The sequence below is a fragment of the Pseudopipra pipra genome, chromosome 28, assembly GCF_036250125.1.
Source record: "Pseudopipra pipra isolate bDixPip1 chromosome 28, bDixPip1.hap1, whole genome shotgun sequence".
NCBI lineage: Eukaryota > Metazoa > Chordata > Aves > Passeriformes > Pipridae > Pseudopipra > Pseudopipra pipra.
Window position 1 is genome coordinate 2,533,175 of NC_087576.1, and position 26,390 is coordinate 2,559,564.

Sequence of the window (26,390 nt, forward strand, 5' to 3'; positions counted from 1 at the left end):
TGTGTGTCACTATTGCTGGTGTGGGTACAGGAGTGAAGTCAGGTTCAAGATCCAAAGCTCAACAGATGTGTCTGTGACTAGGGAGAGGTTCACCACTTGTGATCTCACAGCAGTCATTAATTCTGTTAAATTAACACTAATTAATCTGCGTGGCCTCCTAGGGACCAGCTCTCAGGTACAACTGAAATCAGGGCTCAGCTCAGTGTTACTCATCCTAAGCCTGATGTCCTTCCTAATTTGAGAGTTTAACTGTTCTTCCCATGGCTCTGTGCAGGTGAAGAAGTAAAAGGGAACCCTTTTTAAAGGGAATCCTTTAAAAAAAACCCCATTTCCCTGGAAAACAGCCAGCTGTTGGCCAGCCCTCTTCTTGCCCAGGTTGATGTTGGTGTGTGCTCTCTGCTTTAGGATTGCCATGGAGACCTACATCAGGCAGAGGCAGCTGATCATGTCCCCCCTGATCACATCCCACGTGATTGGGGAGAACGAGCCCCTCACCTCGGTCTTCAACAAAGTCATCGCTGCCAAGGAGGTGAATCACAAAGGCCAAGGTACAGCCCCAGCCTGGGGAAGGCTTCCCCTGCTTGCTGAGGAGATAAAAGCCTCGTGGAAGTCCAGGGATCAGGGACTGGGGGAGTTTGATCCCTTCCCTCTGTGGTGGTTGTCACCCAGCACACGTGGATCTAACCCAGGAGCTCTTCTCACCTGACTGAGAGGAGCTTCTCCAGCTGATGCTTTCATGCTAATAATGCAATATTTCCAACCTAAAGCTGCTTATAGGGACATAAAATCCTGTCAGGTGAATGTTGCTGCGTGTCCTGAATGGCTTTGGGTTTAATATGAATTATTTGGGATCCTTCTGCCCTTCCCTGGGTGTGTGACCTTTGCTCAAACACACTCAGGGTTCACCTCAGAAGGTTTGTGTTTTACTTCAGAGCATCTTCTTGCCCAGTAAAGTCTCCCTCAGCCTTAGGGAGATGCAGAACTGGGCAAGAAAGAACCAGCTCGGGATATTTAAGGAATTGTTGCAGGAAGGTCACAGGAGGAAAAAGGTTTTTATAAATATGGGCTTAAAATTCATGGGTTTGTACCTTTTTTTTTTTGGCAGTAAACAAGTGTTATCTTCCTTTTCTCAGGTCTTTGGGTCTCCCTGAAGCTGCTCCCTGGGGATCTGGCTCAGGTTCAAAAGGATTTCTCCCACCTTGTAGACAGATCCACTGCTGTGGCTCGGAAAATGGGATTCCCTGAGATCATCCTTCCTGGTAGGTCCCCTGTGCCTCTACAAAGGGAAAGAGCCAGTTAAAATTCTAGAATTTCTGCTATAAAAAGATATATTTTGAAGCTGTCCAAAAACTTTCTATTTTTCTTCACATTTCCGGATGATTTTCAATTGGTTTTGTCAAAAGAATTGAAAGCATGAGTTTCCTTTCTGATTGAAAAATGATAATTTTTTGGATTGAAATGTCATTTTAGTCAGAGACAGTTTTGTTGGGTGTAGGTTTGACCCTGTATAATCCATTCTACCTGGATTTAGCCCTGTAAAAAAATACATAAGGACAAGAGGTATATGAAAAGGAAAATGGTTCATTTTAAAAGGATTTTGTGTAATTTGAGATGGAGGTGAAATGCTGGGATGTTGGGTGTCATTAAAAGTCCCTTCCCATATTCTGTGATTCTGGGAATTACCCAAAGGCTGAGGAGATGAGGGTGACGTGGTCCCCAGGGATGTGAAATGTCCACCTGGAAAACTGTGTGAGGAAAACCCTCAGGAAACCCTTCTGGATTTCAGGGGACGTTCGGAACGACATCTACGTCACCCTGATCCAAGGGGAGTTCGACAAGGGGAAGAAGAAAACCCCCAAGAACGTGGAAGTCACCATGTCTGTGCACGACGAGGATGGAAACCTGCAGGAGGTACCAGGGCCTCCGAGAGCTGCATGACCCCAGATCCTCCCTGCTCTCATTCCAGCCCTCACCTTCTCCTCCTCCCCCCCTCCCTGTGTGTTTGTGTCCAAAGAAAGCCATCCATCCTGGGGCTGGTTACGAAGGTGTCTCCGAGTACAAGTCGGTGGTTTATTACCAGGTCAAGCAGCCCTGCTGGTACGAGACCGTGAAGGTACGAGGGGTCAGTCCCTGTCCTGCTTCCTTGGGGTGGAATCACAAAAACACAGTCAGCCAGGTTGGAAAAGACCTCTGGGATCATCGAGTCCAACCTGTGACCCAGCCCCACCTTGTCCCCCCCACCATGGCACTGATGCCACATCCAGGCTCTGCTCAAACCCCTCCAGGGACGGGGACTCCCCCCCCTCCCTGGGCAGCCCATTCCAAGGGCTGATCCCTCTCTCTGGGAAGAACTTCTTCCCCATGGCCAACCTAAACCTGCCATGGGGCAGCTCCAGGCTGTGCCCTCTTGTCCCACTGCTGGTTCCTGGGAGCAGAGCCCGACCCCCCCTGGCTCCCCCCTCCTGGCAGGGAGTTGCAGAGAGTGAGAAGGTCTCCCCTGAGCCTCCTCCTGTCCAGGCTGAGCCCCCCCAGCTCCCTCAGCCTCTCCTCCCAGCACTTGTGCTCCACACCCTTCCCCAGCCTCGTTGCCCTTCTCTGCCCCTGCTCCAGCCCCTCCACATCCTTCCCAAGCTGAGGGCCCAGAGCTGGGCACAGCACTCCAGGGGTGGCCTCCCCAGTGCCCAGGGCAGGGGCACAATCCCTGCCCTGCTCCTGCTGCCACACTATTCCTGAGCCAGGCCAGGCTCCATTGGCCTCTTGCCCCCCTGGGCCCCCCTGGCTCCTGTTCAGCTGCTGTCAGTCAGTCCCCCCAGGGCCCTTTCTGTCCCCCCACTCTGGCCCAGCCCGTGGGGCTGCCGGGGGTTGTTGTGGCCAAAGGGCAGGACCCGGCCCTTGGCCTTGGGGAACCTCATCCCATTGGAATCAGCCCATGGATCCAGCCTGGCCAGGTCCCTCTGCAGAGCCCTCCTGCCCTCCAGCAGATCCACACTCCCCCCCCAGCTTGGTGTCATCAGCAGATTTGCCCGTGGAACACTTGATCCCCTCACCCAGCTCATCAATAAAGAGATCAAACGGGACTGATTAAAACCAGAACTGGTTTAAAATCAGAAGGTGCCTCAATCCCCCAATGTCCTGTAGAACATCAGGAGGTGGGGAAGGGTGCTGCATGTCCCTGCTGTCCCCTGTGCAGGTGGCCATTGCCATAGAAGAGGTCAGTCGGTGCCACCTGAGGTTCACTTTCCGTCACCGCTCGTCCCAGGAATGTGAGTACCAGGAAGGGGCTGTGCTCTTCCCACCCTCGTGGGGGTTTCCTGAGCATCCACCAGAAGTGTGGCTCTTTTTGCTGCTCATTCCTCATTTCTGCTTAATTCCAGCATTGTGGATTTTTTTGCAAGCCAGAAGCAAAATAACTCAGATTTTTCACCGTGCGGGTTTGGTGCTGGTGCTGTTCTAAAACTGAAATTAGAGAAGGAGCAGCATGATGGCCCCCTTAAAAGGCAGTTGTCAGTGCTTATTATTGCTCTGGCTTCTCAGTGTATGGTTTTAATTTATATCAAGGCCTTGACAAAATTCAGTGCAAAGCTTGGTGGGCTTCTAATGGTCTTCCTGTAGGAGGATTTCTAATTAGGTAAATGAGAAACTAATGAGAAAGTGAGAGCCAGAAGTTTCATCAGGCAATTTCAGAGCCCTGAAACAAGATCAACAAAGTGAGAGTAAGCCTTTGAAAGGCTCTCCAGAAAATCCTCTGAAGGCACCTGGGAGATGCAGAGACTTCCACATCCATTCCTGACAAACAGAGGTGCAAAATCCAGACCAAAATATCTCTGCAGTTGTGTGTCATGGAATCATTGAATCATTAAGGTTGGAAAAGGCCTCTAAGATGATGGAGTCCAACCATTGATCTGTCCATCCATCAGCACAATGAAGCACTGAACTGGTGTGGTGGGAGATGCTGCAAAGAGGATGTTTGTGTAGCTGCAGGTACCTGTGAAGTGCCTTGAGATGCTGATAAATAAAAAAGCTGCTGCCTTAGATAGAGAGCTGCACTGTGGATTGTATGCCCATAAATAAGGCAGTTCCTAACAAAGATTTCTCCTGGTGTTTGCAGCCAGGGATAGGTCTGAGAGAGCTTTTGGTGTGGGCTTTGTGAAGCTGATGAACGCCGACGGGACGACGCTGCAGGATGGCAAACACAACCTGATTGTTTACAAGGTAACCCGGCCATTTGCAGCCTTGCCTTTGTCTGACTGATCAAAACACTCTCTTGGCTGATTTTCCCAGCTACAAAATGTGTGGGTGGGGAGGGGAGACCCTCCTAAACTCTGTGGTTTGGATCTCTGAAAATATCTCAGTCCTTTAGCTGCATGGGCAACTTATTCCCTGAAGTGAGAAGCCCAAACAATTCCAGAGATTAAGAAGTGTTTCAAATCCCTTGTGTCCATCACTGTGTTGAAGTTTGGCTGCAGCTGAGAAGTGCAGGTCAGATGAGTGTGCTCAGTGTGAAATAACCCTTCTCTCTGCTGCTCTCGACCCACAGGGCGATAACAAGAAAATGGAAGATGCCAAAAGCTATTTGAGTCTTCCTTGCACCAAAACGGAGATGGAGGAGAGGGAGGCTCCTTCAGGGAAGAACCTGCACCACCTGGCCAACTTCACCCCCACGAAAGACAGCACAAAGGACAGCTTCCAGATTGCCACTGTGATCTGCTCCACCAAACTCACCCAGAATGGTACGTCCTGCGCTGGGGGTCTGAAGTAAAAAGGGCATTTTCTTCACCCAGATGTTTTGGCAGTGCAGGATGGGTGGGCCCAATGCTTGAGCTTTAGTTTTGCTGTTTGGCTTATCAATGGCAGCCCTGTGCCAGCATTATTGGCATCACATTGCCAGTACAAGCTACAGAGGTGTTTGTGCAGCCACTGGCAACCACATCCCATGAATGTTGTATCCAAACTGCCCCTGTTAAATCCTTGTGCAGAAACAGCACCTCCCAGTGACAGTGTGTGTGTTCTCAGAGTTATGAATGTTTCAGGTTAATTATCTTCTCTGCTATTAAGAGAGCAGCAGTTAGAACTGAGCTCTGCAGGGTGCTGTTGGACATTAACTCTGCTTTTCGTGCTGCCAGAGGGGTCAGAATGAAGGGATGTACAGATGGGAACGAGTGCAGCGTGTGCTGGGAGATGATGGGAGACTTCCAGTAGCTCTGGAAGGCTCTTGGGCTAAGCCATGCACTCTGATAAAATCCCTGGCTTGAGATGCCTCCTCTGAGTGAGTGGGAAACCTGCAGAATTGCCTCCAAATGCCTCGTGTTGTCAGGGCTGCACCAAAGTTTCCATTTATAGCCAAACTTCCCTTCCACGCCAAGACAGAGGAACCACCTCCAGGTAACATTCTGTGCATCAGGGTGACTTTTCCTCGTACACTGCTGCTAAAAATAACCTCTAGACTCGTTCTGCAGCCCTTCAGTCAGCTGGGGGGGTTGGAATTGCTAATTGCTGCCGTTGTTGTGCCCTTGCCAGTTGACCTGCTGGGTTTGTTGAACTGGCGCTCCAACTCCCAGAACATCGCCCACAACCTCAGGAAGCTCATGGAGGTGGAAGGAGGGGAGATTGTGAAGGTATCCCTGGGAATTTGGGTCTCCTTTGTTGTTACCCAAGCTCAGGTGTGCGTGCCTGGGGTTGACCTTGAAGGGTTGGGGCTGTGCTGTGCCCAAAAAAGGGGCTGGGAGGGCAATTCCAGGGGAATCATGGAATGGTTTGGGTTGGAAGGGACCTTAAAATCATCTCAGTCCACCCCCTGCCATGGGCAGGAACCCTTTCCACCAGACCAGGTAGCTCCAACCTGGCCTTGGACATCAGGGGACTTTTATTTTCCCTGTATACTTAGGAAATATTCTTTCATTAATTTTGAAATGATGAAAAGTTATGAAATATATTCCCCTGCATCCTTATGAAATACACATTCATGTATCCTTATGAAAGATACATTCAAAGCCTAACTTAATTTACTATTATATTTTTTCCCCCCTCTAGTTTTTGCCAGCCACCCTTTTACCATTATTTTTACTATTTTACTACTATTCACTATTATTTTTTACTATTATATTTTTTCCCCTCTAGTTTTTGCCAGCCACCCTTTTACCATTATTTTTACTATTTTACTACTATTCACTATTATTTTTTTACTATTATATTTTTTCCCCTCTAGTTTTTGCCAGACACCCTCGATGCACTTTTCAACATCATGATGGAGATGTCAGAAAATGAAACCTATGACTTCCTTGTGTTTGATGCCCTGGTGAGTGAGTCTTTTGGGCATTTAGAGTATCTGTTTTCAGCCACATTTTCAGCCTCTTTGTGGTGATTCCTTTAGATGAGCAGCTGGTATTTTGCTCTGTTAATAAATTACATTTAAACTCTTCTTAAGGCGTTTTCAGAGCTAGGACTGAAGTGCACATTCAGCTTTTTAGTAACCCCAGTGAAAACAGTAATAAATAAATAAATACACCCAGTGTTTAGTGACTGCTAGAACATCAATAATAACACTCTCTGTGGCATTAATGCTGTTAAGAAAACAAACAAAACCTATAATCCAGCAAGAGAAATGACATGCAAGTGGAGACTGAGTTATGTTGGAGTTCCAGGCTGTGCAGCTCTGTACACTTGTTTCCTTTTGAATTTTTTTGGCAGGTATTTATTATTTCTTTGATTGGAGACATCAAGTTCCAGCATTTCAATGCTGTCCTTGAGACTTACATTTACAAGCACTTCAGTGCAACCCTGGCATATGTGTGAGTATTGGTGCACCCAGGCTTGTGATGGGATTACTTTTTAATTCTGGTAATGGTGGTATTTATTAGATAATTTTTGATGATGGCAACGTGATAAAAGCAGCAGAGCCCAGGGAGTCCCATCCCATTCTTCTCTACTTTCACAGGAGAGAAGGACAACCTGTAATACGTCTTTATACCCTCTAAAAATTTCTCTTGGGAGATTTTATTTTGGTTTTTTCTGTAAGGGAAAGGCACTCCTTTTGTGGATCTTGACTTCCCAACTCCTTGATCCAGCACCTCTCAACCCAAAGGTCATCACCCTCATGGGAAGAGGGAACTCAAGACTTATAACTGAGGCCAATAATCTCTTCTTTTGCTGATTTTTTCCTGATCCATGTGAATTCCTGGTGCTGAGTGCTCAGCATCTCTTTCTGGCTGTCACCCTAAAGATAATTCCATGAGGAAGCACAATTTGAAGTCCCCATCTCCTGGATTTCTTTCTCCTTCCATGCCCTGCCACACAATCCCTGCTTCCATATGATTTCCTTCCCTTCTTCCCTGTAACCTGTGGAAGAATCATCATTACTTCCCTCACAATAAACAGACTTTTTAGTCTGATTAATTGGCACACTCTGGCTTAGCTTTGTTGTCGTTCCCTTGCCTTCTTTTCCAGCTTGGCTTGACGTGACACCTGCATGATGCCAAGTGAACTGCAATATTCCAGAGCATCCTTTGTGTGTTCCACGTGCCAGAATTTGGAAAAAAGGGGGGAATTGGATGCTGGCAGGGTGGCAAATAGAGCAGCAAGAGCTTGGCTGTCGCTCTCACACTGCTTTGGGTGCTGGGAGTTGATTAATGAAGAGCATTTTGCCTGAGTATTCCCAGCCCTGGCACTGGGGGAGGATCCTGATCTTCTGATGGGGCAGAGACCTGATAAAAAAATGCACATCATGTGTTTGTGCCACTTGTCTGCAGCTCAGAGCTGCTTCAGGAGAGCTTTGTGCTGCACACTCGGGACTGAGAACCCACGGAGGAGGTGTCAGTCACCTCCAGCAGGAATGGGTTTTCCAGCTCGTTTTAGGGAAGAAGAAAAGGAGATCAGGAAGGTGGAATTTGCAGCCAGATTTGTAGACTCTGTGAGAATTCCTGAAGTGGTTGTGAAAACCTGGCATCCCGTGAAGCCAAAGGTTTCAGGAGGAAATGGGCTGGGAGGAGGAACCTCTGTTACTGTTTATTGGCCTGTAGTTCCCCTCTGGAATAAGGAAGCTGGGCTTGGGCAGGAACTGAGCTGTGTCTCTATTAGTTCTGCTTTGTGCTTTCTTTCCAAAGGAAGCTCACCAAAGTGCTCAACTGTTACGTGGGGAATGCTGAGGACTCCAGCAAGACAGAGCTGCTCTTTGCTGCCCTGAAAGCCCTCAAGTACCTGTTCAGGTTCATCGTCCAGTCCCGGGTGTTGTACCTGAGGTGAGACCATGGCCACTGCCAGCCCTGGGGCTCCTCTTGGAGCTCTTCCAGTCACCCCAGATTCCTCCCCATATCTTCTATCCCTTATTTGTTAAGAGGACCTTCCTGCCCTTTGCCTGGAACAGATAAATTAAGCAAAAATTGGAGTAGCCCACATGAAGAGGAGAATCCTTTTAGTCACCCCTAGCAGCATGGGGGAGCTGAAATGGAGCCCAGTATTTATTTTAAAAAGGAAAACATGGAATGGCTTCCTCATTTTAAGACCCAAACACACACCCCAAACACTTGTTAGGTGAGGTGAGGGTGGCACCTCCTCCAGTTGGGGGGTGGTGAATGGCAGGGGTTTTACTGGAGCCTCAAAACATCTTGGCAGAGATTTACAGTGAATCCTGTAGGGTGGAATCCTTTACCCGTGTTCATTCTGGCTTTTTCTTTGTTTAATACCTTTACTATTGGAACCCAAGCAGAATTTGCAGCTTGAAAAGTGCAGGTTTTCCCTCATAACAGATTCCAGCAGGAAATCACTGCAAAGCCCCAACACTGATTGCACCCTCATGTGCCTGTGGGAGGAGATTGCACTGAGATGTTGTTGCCCAGGATAAAATCCCATTTCAGCTGCCCTGGCACTGTTATCCTGGGTTTATGTGTCTGTTCTTTGCAGTGTTTATGGGAAGAGTGAAGATGGGAATGAATTCAACGATGCCATTCGCAAACTCTTCCTGTCCTTCAACATCCTCATGGACCGGCCTCTGGAGGAGGCTGTGAAGATCAAGGTGAGCAAGATTTGCAGGGAGAAGTAATAATATCTTTTATTAGATCAGCTCATACAGCTGGGAGGGAGCTGGGCCAGGAAAAGGAACAGGCTTTGGGGAATGTAAAACCCCTTCAAGGCGAGTCACCCCTCCCAGTGTCTGTTTTAATGAGCTGTGTGTGTGGCAGGAAAGGCATATTTAAAGCCAAAAATTTATCAAATAAAAAGAGCAGCATCCCTTCAGCATCTCCTGAGATAAGAGCTACCACCTGCCCCAGGGGGGAAGGCACTTCAACCAAGCCTGAGGCTGATGGAGATACAAATGTACAACTACTGCAGAAATCCCTTGAGGGTGGTGGAGGTACAAATGTACAACTACTGCAAAAATCCGTGTAATGCTGGGAATTAAAGCAGTGAAAAAACCCAGATGGTCTCTAAACGTGTCTTAGATCTTGTACCTGCTGGTTTTTCTGGTGTCAGCAGGATGATGAACCTTGTTCTGGTGCTCTGAGGAGGAGCAGAGCAGAGAGGCTGCTGAGTTGCTGAAGGCAGTGAGGCCTGGAGATTCCTTACTTTGTTTCCATTCTTCCATGCTTTTTATTTGAAGGAAAGAGTGACTCTGAATTTTTAATTAGCTCTGGGGTGATTTAAAGCCTGACTGTGATTCTCAGGCAGTCAGAGTAGCTGCTGGCAGCAGCTCAAGAACATCCCAGAGACATGGAGTCAGAGTTATCTGGATGCTACATTTATGAAAGCCTGGATAACTTATTCCTGGGGATGTGGATGTGCTAAACTGTGCAGAACAGAGCCAATTTACCTGCCCAGTGCTTTTTATGTCAGGCAATAAGGTGCTTAACCCCTGGAACTGCAGGATGTCTGCAAAAAAGGAAAGAACTTGGCCATGAATCCTTCCTCCCTCACCTTGCCAGCTCTGCACTGCACGTGTGGGGTTGTTGGAGGCTCTTTGAAAGCATAAATTTGATCTTAAGCCATTTCCCTGCACTTGTCCCCATATTTGCTCTTGACAAAGACTGGATGTGCCACCTGTGTTCCATGTCCTTGGGTTTTTTCTTGCAGGGGGCAGCTCTGAAGTATTTGCCAAGCATCATAAACGATGTCAAACTGGTGTTCGACCCCGTTGAGCTCAGGTAACTGTGTTAAGTTTGTCCTCTAAACCCAGCTCAGCTGGGTGGGAAGAATTTTGAACACTTTGCTTAAAAACAGCCACTCCAGTTCTGAGCTGGTGGTGCAGATGCTGGGCAGGGATTTGAGGAAGTGCTTGCAGGGTTTTAAAGGATGTGGTTAAAAGGGTTCTGTGCATCTCAGCTGCTTGCTCTGGAGGTGTCCAAGGCCAGGTTGGACAGGGTTTGGAGCAAGCTGGGCTAGTGGAAGGTGTCCCTGCCCATGGCAGGGGTGGAACAAGGAGAGCTTTAAGGTCCCTTCCAACCCAAAGCATCCTGGGATCCTGTGTTTCTTACAGACACCTTGAGTTTTACTGAAAACCAACCCTGGAGGACTGTGCAGTGAGATGTTGAAATGTTGTGCAGGTTTTCACCAATTCTTAGTGGTTGTTCCTGAGGTGAATTGAAATCCGTGGCAAAGGCAGAGCCTTGGTTAAGGAAACAAAGCTGGATTTATCCAGGGAATCCACAGCCCTGTGGATTCCTGTTCTTTGGTGTTCACAGCTTTGCCCAGAACTGCCCATCCCTTGTGTCTCCTCGTGCTGACACAAATAATTTGCTCGGAAGCAGCAGACAGACAGCAAATGTCCACGGAATTGAATTTAATGGAATCTCGGAGTGAAATGAGTCATCACTCTTGATGAAAGGGGCATCTGGAAGGATGTGCTTTTGCTGCTGTACATGGCTCAACTTTCAGCAGTGAGGCTGCTGGGTCTTTGCAAAATTCTGCTTTCATTTTGAGTGAGAAGCAAGTGTGATTCTCTTCTTCTGGCACTGGAGGGCAGAGAGTATTGTCTGTGTGTAAATGTTTGTGATGTGTCTAGTCTGCCTTGGAATAAAAGCCTAATTTTAGGAGTTTTAAGCCTGCAGTTTCTGAATACTGCCCAGTTTTACTTCAAGGGCTGTACTGAGTTTGTTAAAAATAAGTCAGGGCTGTGCAGTAATTTGCCTGGAGATATGTCCACACTGAGACAAACCTGCTTGACTTCTTCCCTCTGAGGGGGATGAGGCCTTGGCACAGATTGCCTGGAGAAGCTGTGGCTGCCCCATCCCTGGAAGTGTCCAAGGCCAGGTTGGAGCAACCTGGGCTAGTGGGAGGTGTCCCTGCCCGTGGCAGGGGGTGGAATGGGATTATCTTTAAGGTTCCTTCCAACCCAAAGCATTCCAGGATTCTGTGGCTTGCCCGAGTGCAGGATGGGATGGCATTGGGTGGAAGCTCTGACCAGCTGTTCCCTCTGTGGTTTGCACACCAGTGTCCTCTTCAGCAAGTTTATCCAGAGTATTCCTGACAACCAGCTCGTCCGCCAGAAGCTGAACTGCCTGACCAAGATCGTGGAGAGTGATCTGTTCAGACAGGCTGGTGAGTGGATTCTCCGTGGGGCCACACAGCCTTCAAACCAGAAATGCCTTGCAAGGTCCCATGTCAGCCACCAGTGCTGATCTACCCTTAAACCCATCTTTGGAAATATCCCTTCCCCTGGAAGAACTGAAATGGTTTTTGGCTGTTGGGTCTTTATCCAATTCCCAGTGCTGTGGGATCCTGAGGTAGAAAGAGGCAGAAGTTGAGTTTGCTGTTTGGTGCAATGTATATATATATATAATTTAGAAATAAGAGGACATGGTTAGATGGGATATTAGGGAGAAATTCTTCCCTGTGAGGCCCTGGCAGAGGTTGCCCAGAGAAGCTGTGGCTGCCCCATCCCTGGAAGTGCCCAAGGCCAGGTCGGACAGGGCTTGGAGCAACCTGGGCTAGTGGAAAGTGTCCCTGCCCATGGCAGGAGGTGGAACTGGATGATCATTAAGTCCATTCCATGACTAATTACAGGTTATTTGTGACTCTCTCATCTGTTGGTTATAACCCAAGTGGCTTTAAGTATGTTTTGGTGTCCAAGGTGAATTTGGGAGCGGAGAACTCCTGTGTGGTGCCCGTGTACCCTGAATGCTGAGGATCCTCCTGAGGCCAACATGACATGGTGCTGTCTCTCTCTCATTTTTCAGAGTGCAGAGATGCCCTTCTGCCCCTGCTGATCGACCAGCTGAGTGGGCAGCTGGATGACAATTCCCACAAGCCTGACCACGAGGCCAGTTCCCAGCTGCTCAGCAGCGTTCTGGAAGTGCTGGACAGGAAAGATGTGGTGAGCATCAACTCCCAGGGGTGCCACTACTTCTTTGGAGAGGTTATGGTAAAAAAAATCGTCTCAACTTATGCTTTAAAGCATTAGGAAGTTGTGCTGTTTACAGAAATCGTGTTGCACTGCTGGGGGAGTTCTTTGTGGAACCGTGGGGTTTTTTTGCTGTGTCTGAAAAGGAGCCAGGAAAGGTTGAGTTAGTCATTATCACACTACTAAAAGCCATTAGTTCCCTTTCTAGGGACCAAAATGTTATCCCAGCTACTCTGGTGGCTCGTTGAATAACTTGGAGCAAGTCATGGAAGTGTTTGGTTTCTGTGAAATGGGCACACAGCTCAGTCTGGGGAACACTGTTACTGCCCACAGTGGCCCTGGACATTGATTCTGAGTTGCTGGGAAAACACTGCTTTGAACTGAAGAGCTGTTCAGGGAAAACAAAGCCCAGTCAGAGCAGCAGGATGAGCTAATGAAGCTGGACCAGATCAATGAACTGAGCTCCCCACCAAGAGAACACCTCCAGCATTTGAATCGATCGCTCGAGTGCTTAAATCTCCTTTTTTTTGTTTCCTCTAATGGCAACTAACCACTGTCAGGGCAGTCCCCCAGCCCAGGGAGCTCTCTCTGGGGCAGTGTCCGTTAAGAGTGGTCTCTCATTTTGCTTTTTTCCCCTCCCCAGGGCCCCACAGCTCTGCACATCCAGCTGATCATGGAGCGCCTGCTGAGGAGGATCAACCGCACGGTGATCGGGATGAGCCGCCAGTCCCCTCACATCGTGAGAGCCTTTCACTTCCTCACTTCTACCACTTTCTCACAGTGGAATTTATTCCCCTGGGAGGTTTCAGCGTGTGGCAGTGGTTTATGGAACCACCTTTCCCTTTCCTGCAGGGCTTCTGTGCCACTCACCCATGGCTTTGGGTGGTTTGGCAAGGCCGGGGGTTGGGATCCAAGGTGTCCTGCTCCAGCTGCACCTCGAACTGATTCCCTGGGCTGTGATTTCCAGTCCCTTTGGGCCCTCGTGCACAGAGAAGTTGGTTTCAGTGCAGTTTCTAACTGCAGGCACGAGCAGTCTGCTGAAGAAATGCTCTTTTTATCACCTTGGCTGAATAGGATTAAATGCTGAGGGATGACACATCCCTGAGGGGCATTTCTGACTGCTGGGGTACCTGAGAAGGTGTAAGCCCTTGGAATATTTTGATTTGCCCTGTATTTCATGCCCAGAAAGATGGCAAAAATCAAGAGCTGGGAATATGTCTTATTTTTGATAACTCTGAAGTCGTGTTAATCTGTCCCCCGTGGGACTTGCAGCTGGCCAGGCTAAACCTGGACATCAGAGGATGGGGCTGGAAAAGACCCTGAAAATCAGAGAATCAGGTTAGAAAAGGCCCTGAAGATGTAATGAAGTAGTCTGTATGTATATATATATATACACACACACATATATATATGTATATACACACACATATATATGTATATACACACACATATATATGTATACACACACACATATATATGTATACACACACACATATATATGTATATACACACACATATATATGTATATATACACACACACACAGACACACACACACACACACATATATATATATTTATATATATATAAATGCCATGTTGGGAAGATGTCTTTCTCTTGCCAAATGTGATCCCTGAGGAGAAAGAAAGCAACACCCAGACTTCATGGTTGGATTTTAGGAAGTCTTGGCTGGGTCAGAGGACTGAAGGGAGCCCCAGGCTGATGTCAGGGCTCAGATGATGCAGGACTGTGCTCAGTGACATCGATGAGGTCACACTCAGGACTCACAGGACAATAACCAGGGTTTTGTTTTGCCATTGCAGGGGATTTTCGTGGCCTGCATGACAGCCATCCTGAGGCAGATGGATGATTTCCATTACAGCCATTACATCAAGACTTTCAAAACCAGGCAGGACATCATTGTAAGTCAGCCTGGCTGGGGGATGAGCTCAGTGCCCAGCTCTGCTTCGGGAAGGTCACTCCAAACTCCTGGCTCGGGTTTGGGCTGCACATAAATCCATAAAAACAGATTAAGAGCCCTGCCAGGGGAAACCTGCAGGCCAGGTTAAAAACTTCATTAACTGATAGGAGAACATTTGTATGGTTTTTTTGCAAATGTTTTAGTTTTCTCTTATGCAGACTTGCTGTGGCAGTTTGAGCCACATTAGAAATCCAAACTCCAATTTCCAGACTTCCCCACCCCTTCCCACAATTTCTCCCAACACCAAAGAGAGAACTTTACAAGCTGGTCTCCAGGAAGGTGTAGATTGAAACTATCACACTTGCCTAACCTTTCCAAGTATATTTTAAGATTGCAATAATGATCTCTATTTAAAAAAAGCTACAAGCTCTGGTGCATTTTAATGTGTGTTAATTTTTTATGAGCTTGATAAGTATTTCAGTTAAAATGCCTGGCATTAGAAACGTGAGAGGGGATAAACACAATGTACTAAAATCCCTCTGGCACTAAAAATGTTATTATCTCTGGATTTATTGAAGTTAATAGGAGTTTTGACTGAGTTACAAGTGAGTAAAGGTTGTAGTCATAACCACGGTGGGGTTGGATCAAGGGTTGATGATTTCAGAGGTCCTTTCCAACCTGGCTGATTTTATGATTCTGTGATTAAACCACATCCATCAGCAGGGAGTCCTGGGCTCCTGATGCCACAGCCCCTGGGCATTTATTCTGGGGTGGTGTTGACTCAGAGCAGCATTTGTGGCATTGAGTAAAAACATGCTTAATGACTTCTTTAAGTCAGGAAGCAGAAAAGGGAATGAAGATGGAAAGGAAAAGCATTTCCCTCACTCTCACTGGCTCTCCTTGTGCTCCTTTTCTCTTTACCTAATTCTTCCCCCTCCTCTAAAGTTTAATTAAATCCTTTAATCTTGCTTTAATGGGCAGCACTGCAAATAGTTCCCAAAATGGTAACAGTTTTGTACAATTCACATCCCCAAAGACTTCCAGTATGACATCAGGTGAAACGTTAGCTTTTGACTTTCAGTATGACACCAGGTGAAACATGAGCTTTTTATTTTTTTGAGGCCCTTAAAATGAACAGCTGTGCCCAGAGTTTTCTCCAAACTCCCCAAAATGGTCAAAACTAACATTAAAGCAAGTCCCTGGTGCACGACACAGCAACTCTGTGGCTTTTTTTGCCCCCTTTATTCCTTGTTTTTGCCACGGGGAGGTGCTTGATTATTGAAATACCAGCCTGGAGTTGTGTTCTGCCTGTGTCAAAACCCTCCAAAAAGGTTTGTTATTCATTTTGGACGCTTTTCCCTGTGCAGTAGGAATTTTGCTTTCCATCTCTGGAGCAACACAGCCACCTACAGGTCACACTCCCTCCGTGTGGGCTCAGAGCTGCTCTTGCTCTCACCCAAATTATTTGTTGGGGAGGGAGAAAGAAACCAGAATCAGAAGATGAGCAGGAATTGTGCTGCTGTCTGAGCCAGGAAATGAGGGAGGGGTTGTGTGGAAACACTCTGAGAGGGGAGAAGGGGGTTGGGGAGGTAAATCTGAGGGAGTTCAGGGCAGAGTTGAAACAAATCTGATGTTGAGTGGCCCTCAATTCAGAATTTCTCCCTGAAAATTCGAGTTGAGGGAGGAGGAGGAGGAGAGCATCATAACTGAAGTTCAGGGGGAGGTTAAGCTCACAAAGCTCCCCTTGTGGGTTCAATGGGTCTTGTTCTACCAGAGCTTTCTGCATCTCCTGACTCAAACAGGAGAATATTCCTTCTGTATTTCTCTGTGGCCACAGAAAGCTTCTGTATGAGGCCATATCAGGAGGGTGAATTGCTATTAATGTAATTATTAAAACTACCTGCTCATCATTTAGAATTCCAGAATAGAATCACAGAATGGTTTGGGTTGAAAGGGACCTTAAAAATCATCTTGTTCCAACCTCCTGCTTTAAACAGAATTAAAGCAGAATTAAATCATCTTGTTCCAACCTCCTGCTGGATTTAAACAGAAACTGATGGAAAATAACAATTTCTGATCTAATTTTTACACATCCTTAAATCTAATGAGCAAACCCACCTTTTGTAGTAGCTGTTCATACCAACAGCACATTTTGTTTCACTGCAGTAATTGACTTTATTTTTGCTGTTTGTTGGGGGGTTTTGTTGGCTCTGGTGTTTGCAGCCCTGCTTTGCATCGTGGCTTGGTTGGTTTAACACTGTTAGGAGCTAATTCATCTCCTCAAGGTGCCCCTGTGTCGAGCCCAAACCTTTCCATCAAGCCCTGATTTAATAATGCCTGAAGGATTTTTCCTGAGGCAGCACCCAAAGCCCATTTCTCTCCCTCCATCACTTGCCAGTTTTTTCCAGCAAACTGTTCAGCTCCACAGAGGGTTTTTTTCTTTTGCTGGGGATGATTTCAGGGGAGTGGTTTTTCCTGTGACCTTCTTTGTGTCCCTCTCATTTTTAATGCTGATGTGGTGTCGTTGTAGAGACTCAAATTGATTTCAGTGCTTTTATATCTGTAGAGACCACAATGTAGAGATCAATATTGTTGATATTCCCTTCTTTAGCTCATCTCTCTTCTTTTGCCTTTTCCTTTTTTTCCCTCATTGCACAATTCAACCTTGCCTTGCCCAAGTCTTAAGTCTTGTTTGGAGCAGTTTGGAGAACATAAAAGGTGTCTTTTGTGCAATAATGCTCTAAATTATGTGTCTGACATCATGTTCACTCCCTGGCTTTAGGTGTCCTTCTTAAACTGGACCAGAAAAGACTTAACTAATAGAATTAAATAATAAATACATTATAATTTAGGTGTAATTTAGGTCTAATTTAGATAAAATAGAGGATCCTGCATAGAGCTGTTACACTGTCATCATTCAGGGATTTGGAAACAAGTCCCTGACTATTGGTTTTGCTTTTTAATCCAGCTTGTGCACCAGGACTCCCTCCAACACAGCTTAATTCAAACCAGTAAAGACAGATTTAATTAAACAGCTCAACATGTCCTGTGGAATTATTTCTCCTGCTGTAATTGAGTGGATGGGATGTCAGAAGTAATTTAGTTATTGGAACATCCCCACCCAATGAGAGCTCCCCCTTGGGAGCAGCAGGGTATTGATTGGTAATCAATGCAGTCGTTAATCAATGCACTTGCAAACGTTGGCACTTCCCTGGGTTTTATTTTTGCCACAGGACTTCCTGATGGAAACATTCATCATGTTTAAGGACCTGATTGGGAAAAACGTGTATGCAGCTGACTGGATGGTCATGAACATGATGCAGAGCAGGTAAATATTTCTGTGTATTTGCTGCTGTTTGAAGTCCTGCTTTGGAGCCCTCGTGGTTCTGACAGGAGAGAGACTCACACAGGCAGGTTTATTTTCTGTGACCATTTCCAGGTGGTTTAAATGAGATTTCAGTGAATTGTGTTTCCTGGGCATTTCTGTTGGTGGCACTGGGAATCTCTCTCCTGTTTGTGGCTCTCATGCCCCACAAATCGTGGGTCATCCAGCTGGAGAGTGGCCATAAAGCAGAGAAACCTTTTTGGTTCCAGCTTGGGGGGAATCCCATGGCAAACCTAAAGCCAGAGCTGGACAATATTTAACCACTCTGTCAGTGAACAAACTGCCCCTAATATCCAACCTGAACCTCCCCTGGTGTGACTTGAGGCCACTAAACCAAGGAATAACTTTCCCTGAATGTTCCTCCCTTGGGAAAGAGGTGGAAGGGATTCTAGAGGAATTCCTGCCACCTTTGGGAGCATCTGCTCCTGGACTTACACACAGGAGCCATAAACCCAGAGCTGCAATGTCATTTCTTTGATTTCCAGAGCCACCTTTTATGGATGCTTTTATGTTTTCAGGGTTTTCCTCAGGGCAGTGAACCAGTTCACCTCTGTCCTCAACCAGGCCTTCCTGGATCAAAAAAGTTTTGAACTCCAGGTAATTGTCCCCGTTGTTCCTGGATTTTCTTACAGCCCCCAGACCTGAAAGGCAGGAAGGACAAATAAATCCCACTGTGAACAGATCCACAGGGTTGATTTTCTTCCTCATCAGGGGAACCAGCAGCACTGGGGGCTGTGCAGCTCTGTCGTGCTGCTTGTTGCTTTTCCTTTGTCTCCTCCTGTTTTATTTGAGCCCTGTTTCTCTTCCCCAGCTCTGGAATAACTATTTCCACTTGGCAGTGGCCTTCCTGACTCACGAGTCCCTCCAGCTGGAGACCTTCTCCCAGGCCAAACGCAGCAAAATCATCAAGAAGTGAGTTTGCATTTCAAACCCCCCAGACCTTTTGGCTTCATTTGTGCTGCTCCAGACGTCCCCCTGAACCCTCAGGAGGAGAGGAGGTGCCAGGGAAGTGTTTAATTAATGAGGGATGATAAAGGGGGGGTGACCAGGAGGGGTTATTGGGGGTGTCTGAGTCAGGGCAGGCACATCCTGAGCTGTTGGAGCTGAACTCTTTGCAGTGTAAGGTCTGTGACAGTGGCTTGTCACAGCTCCCAAAATTCCCTCATGCAATTCCTCAGCCTCTGTGGAAGGCAGGGGAGAGGAATCCTAAAACCCCTCCAGCTTTTCAGTCCCCCAGCTTTGGTGTTTTTCACTTCAGAGCTGCTCATCCCCCAAAAGTAGGAATAAATACCCCAATTTTTACTGACTGAGCAGCTTTCACTTCTTCATTTAGTTGGAATCAAGTCCCTAAATACCTCTTGAGGTTCTTGACACAGACTTCTATGAAAGCATCTGTAGTTTGCCACCTTTTTCCTGCTTTAAGAAGCCTGAGCATTAAATCTTGATGCATTCTCTCCACGTCAGCTTTGGGGAAAAACACCAAACCCTCCAAAATTCGGGGTGGCATTAATTGCCTGAAGCAGCAGAGCTGCAGCTTTGTTGTGCCCTCAGAACTCTGCAGTCTCCTGTCACAGTGACACATGGCCATTTGTGGGTTTGCCATGGAATTCTTCAGGTAATTCCAGCTCTCAGGCCTTTGTCACCTTTGCCTTTTAATCCTTTTTCCAGGTACGGGGACATGAGGAAAGAAATTGGCTTCAAAATCAGGGATATGTGGTACAACCTGGGTGAGTTCCAGCCAAAGAATGATCTTTATTTCAGCTCTCAAGCTGGGCCTCAGATCCTTTATTTCTTTAGAGAAGCTGCACATGTTTAATGTGAGGAAATGCACACAAAAATCCCTTTTCCTTTTGCTGGGAAGAACTTGCAAAAGCTGATTTTATTTTCTCACATCAGCTGCTGGGATGATGTCTTACATTCCCTATAAAATGTTCTGCCATATAAAGGAAAAGCTGAATTTTTCAGACCCTTTGTGATTTGCAGTTCAGCTCAGTTATTTTCTGTACCCTTGCTGAATTGTGGAGCTGGGGGGGGTGTTAATTCTGCTTTAAGTAGCCATTAACCACATAAAATACACATTCTGAGCACAATATTTGTGCTTCAGGATCTTTATAACGTGCTTAAACATTCAGATATCCAAATCCTGCCCTCGGATGTCCAGATCCTGCCCTTGGATGTCCAGATCCTGCCCTTGGATATCCAAATCCTGCCCTTGGACATCCAAATCCTGCCCTTGGACATCCAAATCCTGCCCTTGGACATCCAAATCCTGCCCTTGGACATCCAAATCCTGCCCTTGGACATCCAAATCCTGCCCTTGGACATCCAAATCCTGCCCTTGGACATCCAAATCCTGCCCTTGGACATCCAAATCCTGCCCTTGGACATCCAAATCCTGCCCTTGGACATCCAAATCCTGCCCTTGGACATCCAAATCCTGCCCTTGGACATCCAAATCCTGCCCTTGGACATCCAAATCCTGCCCTGGGATATCCAGATCCTGCCCTGGGATATCCAGATCCTGCCCTTGGATATCCAAATCCTGCCCTGGGATATCCAAATCCTGCCCTTGGACATCCAAATCCTGCCCTTGGATATCCAAATCCTGCCCTTGGATACCCAGATCCTGCCCTTGGCTGTGTCTGACTTTGGTTTTCTTGCAGGTCCCCACAAGATAAAATTCATTCCAGCCATGGTGGGGCCAATCCTGGAGGTCACTCTGGTGCCAGAGCCTGAGCTCAGGAAAGCAACAATTCCCATCTTCTTTGACATGATGCAGTGTGAGTTCAAGTTCAGTGGGAACAGGAACTTCCACATGGTAAGGGAATACCATAAATGTACAATATCTCTACGTGTGCAAGGCAAGAAAATATAATATATGCAATATAATACAGTCTAGGTGCAATATAATATATATATATGTGCAATATAATACATATCTGCACATCTGAATTGGGAAGCAATTTGGGGACCTTAAAATAGTAGGTTAAAAAAATAATGTCTGTTTCTTCACCTTTATAATAACAATATAAATTCCCCCCAAGACAGATTTTGGGCTGTAAATATAAGTTACTGTAGAGAAAATTGCTGGACAGGCAAGTGTGAGGATTTTGGGGTTGCTTAAATGCTGATTAATCCCTCAGTAACTCACAAGACACAGCACATTTTGGAATAATTCTGGAAGGGAGAACAGGGATATAGGGACAGACAGGGTTTGCTTGAGGTTCCACAGGTAAAAAGAAGAGCAGGAAGCAGGATCTGGATCCCTGAGTTCCAACCCTGGGATAATTTCTCCAAAAGTTGCCTTTTATTGCTGCTGGGAAGCACCAGCAAGTAAGGAAGGAAAAGGAGCTTCACTTTTGCCCTGAGGTTGAGTTTTCACTGCAGTTTTTAAGGATTTACTCTTCCAGCTTTCCCTTGGGAATACCAGGCATTCCCATCTCACCTGGCAGGTGGGGACACTGCAGCTGTGCTGCAGACAATGTGGTATTTATTTATTCCATTGTGGTATTTATTTTATTTTATATATTTTATTTTATATATTTTCCCAGTGCTATTTATATATATATTTATATATATATTTATATATATATTTATATATATATTTATATATATTTATATATATTTATATATTATGTATATATATGATATATATATATATGATATATATAGATACATTATATAGATATATCTATGTATATTAATATACATAGGTATTAAAAATGTATGAAATATATATTTCTATACTGGGAACAGTTAAGAGTGAGACTGTTTCCTTGCCCTGCACATCACAGGGTGTAGATGATCCCCCAGGACTTGGTTCTGGCCCCATGAGAAGTTGGTTTAATTAGGAACACCAGTGTTTGTGATGGTGGTGGCACTTTGGTTTTTCTGGAAGTGAGAACACTTCAGAGCCACTCATCCCCCAAAAGTAGGAATAAATACCCCAGTTTTTACTAACTGAGCAGCTTTCACTTCTTCATTTGGTTGGAATCAAGTGGTGGTGGCACTTTGGTTCCTTTAGGGTGAGTTCTGTGAGCTGGAAACTTCTCCATCCTGCAGAACAGATCTGCTGATGGATGGGGAGAAGGGGGAGTGTGACACCAGAGCATGACTTTGTAGGATGAGAGAGGGAGGACTTTGATCTCCTTGCTCCCCTCTTGTCATTTTGGCCTCTCACCCTTTTTATTCTGCTCCAGCAGTGGAGGGATCCTCTCCCTTGGGCTGTAAAACCAGTGTGTGATGGTGGGCTGGGGTCAGAAACACCAGCCAGGAGCGTTGCTGGTGCTCAGCTCACACCCCTGAGAGCTGCTCCCTATTTAATTGGGGGTTTTTTTTGCCTTTTCAGTTTGAAAACGAGCTGATCACCAAGCTGGACCAGGAGGTGGAGGGCGGCCGAGGGGATGAGCAGTACAAGATCCTGCTGGAGAAACTGTAAGTTTTATACAGGACACAGAGACATTTCTTTTACAGTTTATTTGGCTGTTTTTCTAGTGCAAAGAAACCCTAATTCATTGCTCCACTGAGGTGGGAGGCAGTGCAGCTGTTTTAGTGCCCAAAAACGAGGGGTTTATTCTGCAGCAGCAACTTGCACGACTGCCCTGAACTGGGAGGCCAAAACTCACAGTCAGGTGCCAAAGTGGAAAAGCTTGAGAAGAGCAGGCTCAAAGTTAAATCAGAGCTTTTAGCACCAGGAACCTGTTTTTTTTGCTCAACAAATCATGTTTTGACCTGCCTGACCTGGGTCTCTCAGGGGTGGGTGTTCAGCGCTGACCCCGAAATTCGATTTAACACCACTTGGAACCATAACTGAGCTGCCTTGGGGTGTCCCTGCAGGCTCCTGGAGCACTGTAGGAAGCACAAATACCTGGCTGCCCCCGGGGAGGTGTTTGCCCTGCTGGTCAGCAGCCTGCTGGAGAACCTGCTGGACTACAGGACCATCATGCACGACGAGAGCAAGGAGAACCGCATGAGCTGCACTGTCAACGTGCTGGTAGGGGGGAGGCTGGGCCTGCACTCCTCACCTGGCTTCTGGGCATCCTGAAGGAGTTGGGGTTATTGAGGGATCCTAAAGGAAGTGGGTTTTGTTTGGGGGGATGATTTGAATTCGTTCTTTGGGCCGGTTCTGGTTAATGATGTGCCCAAATCAGGCTCTCGAGCTGTGAACACAGGCAGGTGTACAGTCCATGGGGTTGATCCTTGGCCAGATGATAACCTGGAGCCCTGAAACAGAGGCAGGAAAGATGCCTAGTGGATAGTTTGGGTCCCTATTCCGCTGCCAAGAGCTCTGGACAAGTCACTTTGTGTGATTTGCCCCTTTTCTGGAGGTGATGGTGACCTCACCTCGTGTTAAAAGGATGGTTACAGGGATATGTGCACCTAACAGCAAAGATCTTTAATACACCTAAACCAGGGATATATGGATCTAAGCAGCCAAAATGGCACTAAACATCTTTAAAACATCTAAAACTGATGCTCAAGTTACTTGTCTGGGGATAATTATGCAAATCCCTGGTGCTTTACATTGTAAGTTTGACTTTTTCTAACTGTTGGCAGAACTTTTATAAGGAGAAGAAGCGAGAGGACATTTATATCAGGTGGGTTGTTTCCCTCCATAATCCTGCCCAAAGCCTGGATTCCCTTGGTGTTCTGGACACAGGATTCCTTCCCATCAAGGCACAGCAGCTTTTCCTTTCTCCAGGTATCTCTATAAACTCCGGGACCTGCACACCGACTGTGAGAACTTCACAGAGGCAGCTTACACCCTGCTGCTCCATGCAGAGCTGCTCCAGGTATCCCACTAAACCCAGTTTTAATTCCCACTGCCAGGGTTGGGGCTCTAAAGAAAATACAAACAGCTCAGAATAAACAATTCTTTCTTTTCCCCCTTTTTTTCCCCTCAACATGACTTTGCATCACCAAGGTCATTAAGGAGCTCTGTGAATTTTTCCAGTTGCACAGCAGTGGAATGAATAAAATGAAACATTATTAATATCAATTATTAATAATTGGGAGCTGGGAGAATATGCCTCAGCTTATATCACTGCAAAGCTTCCTTTGCACTGATGATGACTTGTCTTGAATGCAGCCCTGTGAGAGCCACTGGAAGGATTAATTCATCTGAAAATGAGCAGTTTTTTGCCCTTTCTCCCTCTGTGCAGTGGTCTGAGAAGCCCTGTGCCCCCCACCTCATGCAGAGGGACAGCTTCTACGTCTACTCCCAGCAGGAGCTCAAGGAAAAACTCTACCAAGAAATCATCTCCTTCTTCGACAGGGGCAAAGTGAGTGTCTGACCCTGCTCTGGCAGCAAATCCTGGCTCCAAAATTTGCTTTATTTAGTGTTTACTCACTGGTCAGTCCTTGGCTCAGTGGATGTCACTGGTTGAGGTTGGTGACAGGGATAAAAGCAGATGGGATTTCACGCTAGGTTTTGAAGCTTAGGCCTGGCTTAGTGCTGTTTGTCCTGGTGGGGCTGGAACCTTCTGTTCCCTTGTTGGTTGAGGAGCAGCTGGAAAATGAAGCCTGTTCAGGATGCTGGGTGGGAGAGAAAACTGGAGGGGTTTTCCTGCTTTTCCTGGGGAATGTCTGTCAGGTTTTTGGCATTGTCTGCTGATCCTGACCCTGCACTTTGGAGAGGTGCTTCTCCCAGGGCTGAATGTCTCCTTCGGATGGATTTAAGGTGAAAGATGAGAGGTTTAAGTTGGGTAGTGGGAAGGAATTGCTCCCTGTGAGGGGCTGGGATGGAATTCCCAGAGAGGCTGTGGCTGCCCCATCCCTGAAGGTTCCAAGGCTGGGGGTTGGATCTCTAAGATCCCTTCCAACCCAAACCATCCCATGATTCTGTGATGAGACAAAGCCAAGGAAGCTGCTGAAGTGCTGCTGTAGGAAGAGACCACCTGGGCTTCTCTTCCCTGTTTAGACTTGTCCTTGCACCTCCCTGGGCCTGAGTTTTCCCTGTCAGGATTCCAGTGGAAACCTCGCTCTGTAAATGCCTTTCAGCTCCACAAATGAGCAGCTCTCTGACTGTAACAACCACTGCCAAAAATGCACATCCCAGGGGCTGGGGGGGAGAGCTGGCAGGGCATGAAAGTCCTGCCTGGCTGGAAATCAGCTGCAGTTCTGTTCACCTGCCTGGGCTCATGGATGCTTTAAACTGAGTCTTTGATGTTATTTGTGCTCTTCTTCCCCCTCCTGCCTCGCTTCACCCTCCGTGGAGATGTGGGAAAAAGCCATCCAGCTGAGCAAGGAGTTGGCTGACATGTATGAAAACAAGGTCTTTGATTATGAGGGGCTTGGGAATCTCCTGGTAAGACTTTTTTCCTCTTTTTTCAGCAGGCTTCTCGCTGCTTGAATCAATCTTGGTGGGCAGGACTAGGCTAAAATACATTTATGTTAAAGACAAGCAAAGCAACATAACCCTGGACTGCTTAAATTAATGTTGTTGAGCAGCATAAGCCTAAAATACATTTATGTTAAAGACAAACCAACTGTTTAAATTAATATTGTTGAGCAGCATAAGCCTAAAATACATTTATGTTAAAGGCAAACCAACTGTTTAAATTAATATTGTTGAGCAGCATAAGCCTAAAATACATTTATGTTAAAGGCAAACCAACTGTTTAAATTAATGTTTTTGAGCAGCATAAGCCTAAAATACATTTATGTTAAAAGATAAACAAACCAATGTAACCTCCATGGCTTTGTAAAGTTTTTAATATTAGAATAATGTTTTTATAGGTTTTTTAAAGTAGGTTTTGACCTCCTAATTAGCATGACAGTACCATGGGCAGATGTTTAGAATTCTTGCTGTTAATCAAATAAAGCAACATTTGCAAGGTGTTTTTTCAGGCTCCCTAAATCTCATCACCTCGTTACTTCTGTGGTAAAACTGCTGTGTGAAAGCACAGAACTACAGAATCCTTGGTTCTGAATTATATTTTTTAGTAATTAAAGGTGGAACCAGATGGTCTTTATGTTCTTTCACAGGAGGATCATCTGCCCAGTTTGATTTCTGCCAGTTCTCTGACATTTGTCACCATTTGTGTCTGCTCAGCTTCAGAATATATTTATATTTAATTGGCTTTCAGGCAGTTAAGGATTTCAAGTATCCTTCTGGAATCCTGAAAGCCATGGCATCGTTCTCAACGTCTGCAAACCAGGAAATGAACTTGGTTCTGGTCCAGACAAACCAAATATTTAATCAAGTAAATGGACAAGCAGCAGAGAGTGGATCCAAAAGGCAAATTGTAAAATGCATTGTCAGGGAGAGCTGCTGGGAGCTCCAGCCTGGCAGTGGCCAGAGGGAAAATGTGGTGTGGTTTTTTATCTTCTAGAAAAAAAGAGATACTTTTTTTTTATTTTCCAGAAAAAAAGAGCTACTTTTTTTTTTTTTAATTATTTTCCAGGAAAAAAAGTTTGTTGTGTTTTGTTGTTTTTTTTTTTTTTTTTCCAGGAAAAAAAAGCTATTTTTTTCCAGAAAAAAAGAGTTACTTTTTTTTTATTTTCCAGAAAAAAAGAGCTACTTTTTATGAGAATATCATGAAGGCAATGAGGCCTCAGCCAGAGTACTTTGCTGTTGGATACTATGGGCAGGGTTTCCCCTCTTTCCTCCGGGTAAGAATTCCTCAACACTCCCTTCCTGCAGTGCTGGGGACCCCAAAAATCCCAACTTTTCCACGGATACCAAGAGAATTCGATGCCAAACTCCTTTTCCTTTACATGTCACTGACAGATATAAATCCCTCAAGTGTTTCAGAGC

General features: G+C 46.1%; 1 protein-coding gene across 4 annotated transcripts in view; it reads left to right on the plus strand.

The window, feature by feature from the left end:
- DOCK5 (dedicator of cytokinesis 5) overlaps window positions 1-26,390 on the plus strand; it is an 84,037-nt gene that overhangs the window by 32,997 nt on the left and 24,650 nt on the right. For 3 of the 4 annotated variants that reach the window (XM_064637984.1, XM_064637982.1, XM_064637983.1), the window contains exons 12-40: window positions 406-548; window positions 1,134-1,259; window positions 1,787-1,911; window positions 2,015-2,113; window positions 3,191-3,263; window positions 4,109-4,212; window positions 4,538-4,730; window positions 5,518-5,615; window positions 6,206-6,295; window positions 6,688-6,788; window positions 8,100-8,234; window positions 8,896-9,007; window positions 10,063-10,133; window positions 11,420-11,526; window positions 12,165-12,301; window positions 12,972-13,067; window positions 14,150-14,248; window positions 17,481-17,575; window positions 18,151-18,229; window positions 18,444-18,544; window positions 19,301-19,359; window positions 20,296-20,450; window positions 21,981-22,066; window positions 22,469-22,625; window positions 23,189-23,229; window positions 23,334-23,424; window positions 23,794-23,913; window positions 24,849-24,938; window positions 26,141-26,245. In XM_064637984.1, coding sequence (XP_064494054.1) covers window positions 406-548; window positions 1,134-1,259; window positions 1,787-1,911; window positions 2,015-2,113; window positions 3,191-3,263; window positions 4,109-4,212; window positions 4,538-4,730; window positions 5,518-5,615; window positions 6,206-6,295; window positions 6,688-6,788; window positions 8,100-8,234; window positions 8,896-9,007; window positions 10,063-10,133; window positions 11,420-11,526; window positions 12,165-12,301; window positions 12,972-13,067; window positions 14,150-14,248; window positions 17,481-17,575; window positions 18,151-18,229; window positions 18,444-18,544; window positions 19,301-19,359; window positions 20,296-20,450; window positions 21,981-22,066; window positions 22,469-22,625; window positions 23,189-23,229; window positions 23,334-23,424; window positions 23,794-23,913; window positions 24,849-24,938; window positions 26,141-26,245 — 3,088 coding nt within the window. Of the gene's footprint in view, window positions 1-405; window positions 549-1,133; window positions 1,260-1,786; window positions 1,912-2,014; window positions 2,114-3,190; window positions 3,264-4,108; window positions 4,213-4,537; window positions 4,731-5,517; window positions 5,616-6,205; window positions 6,296-6,687; window positions 6,789-8,099; window positions 8,235-8,895; window positions 9,008-10,062; window positions 10,134-11,419; window positions 11,527-12,164; window positions 12,302-12,971; window positions 13,068-14,149; window positions 14,249-17,480; window positions 17,576-18,150; window positions 18,230-18,443; window positions 18,545-19,300; window positions 19,360-20,295; window positions 20,451-21,980; window positions 22,067-22,468; window positions 22,626-23,188; window positions 23,230-23,333; window positions 23,425-23,555; window positions 23,752-23,793; window positions 23,914-24,848; window positions 24,939-26,140; window positions 26,246-26,390 lie in introns of those variants that run through there. The other variant, XM_064637985.1, reaches the window with a different exon arrangement.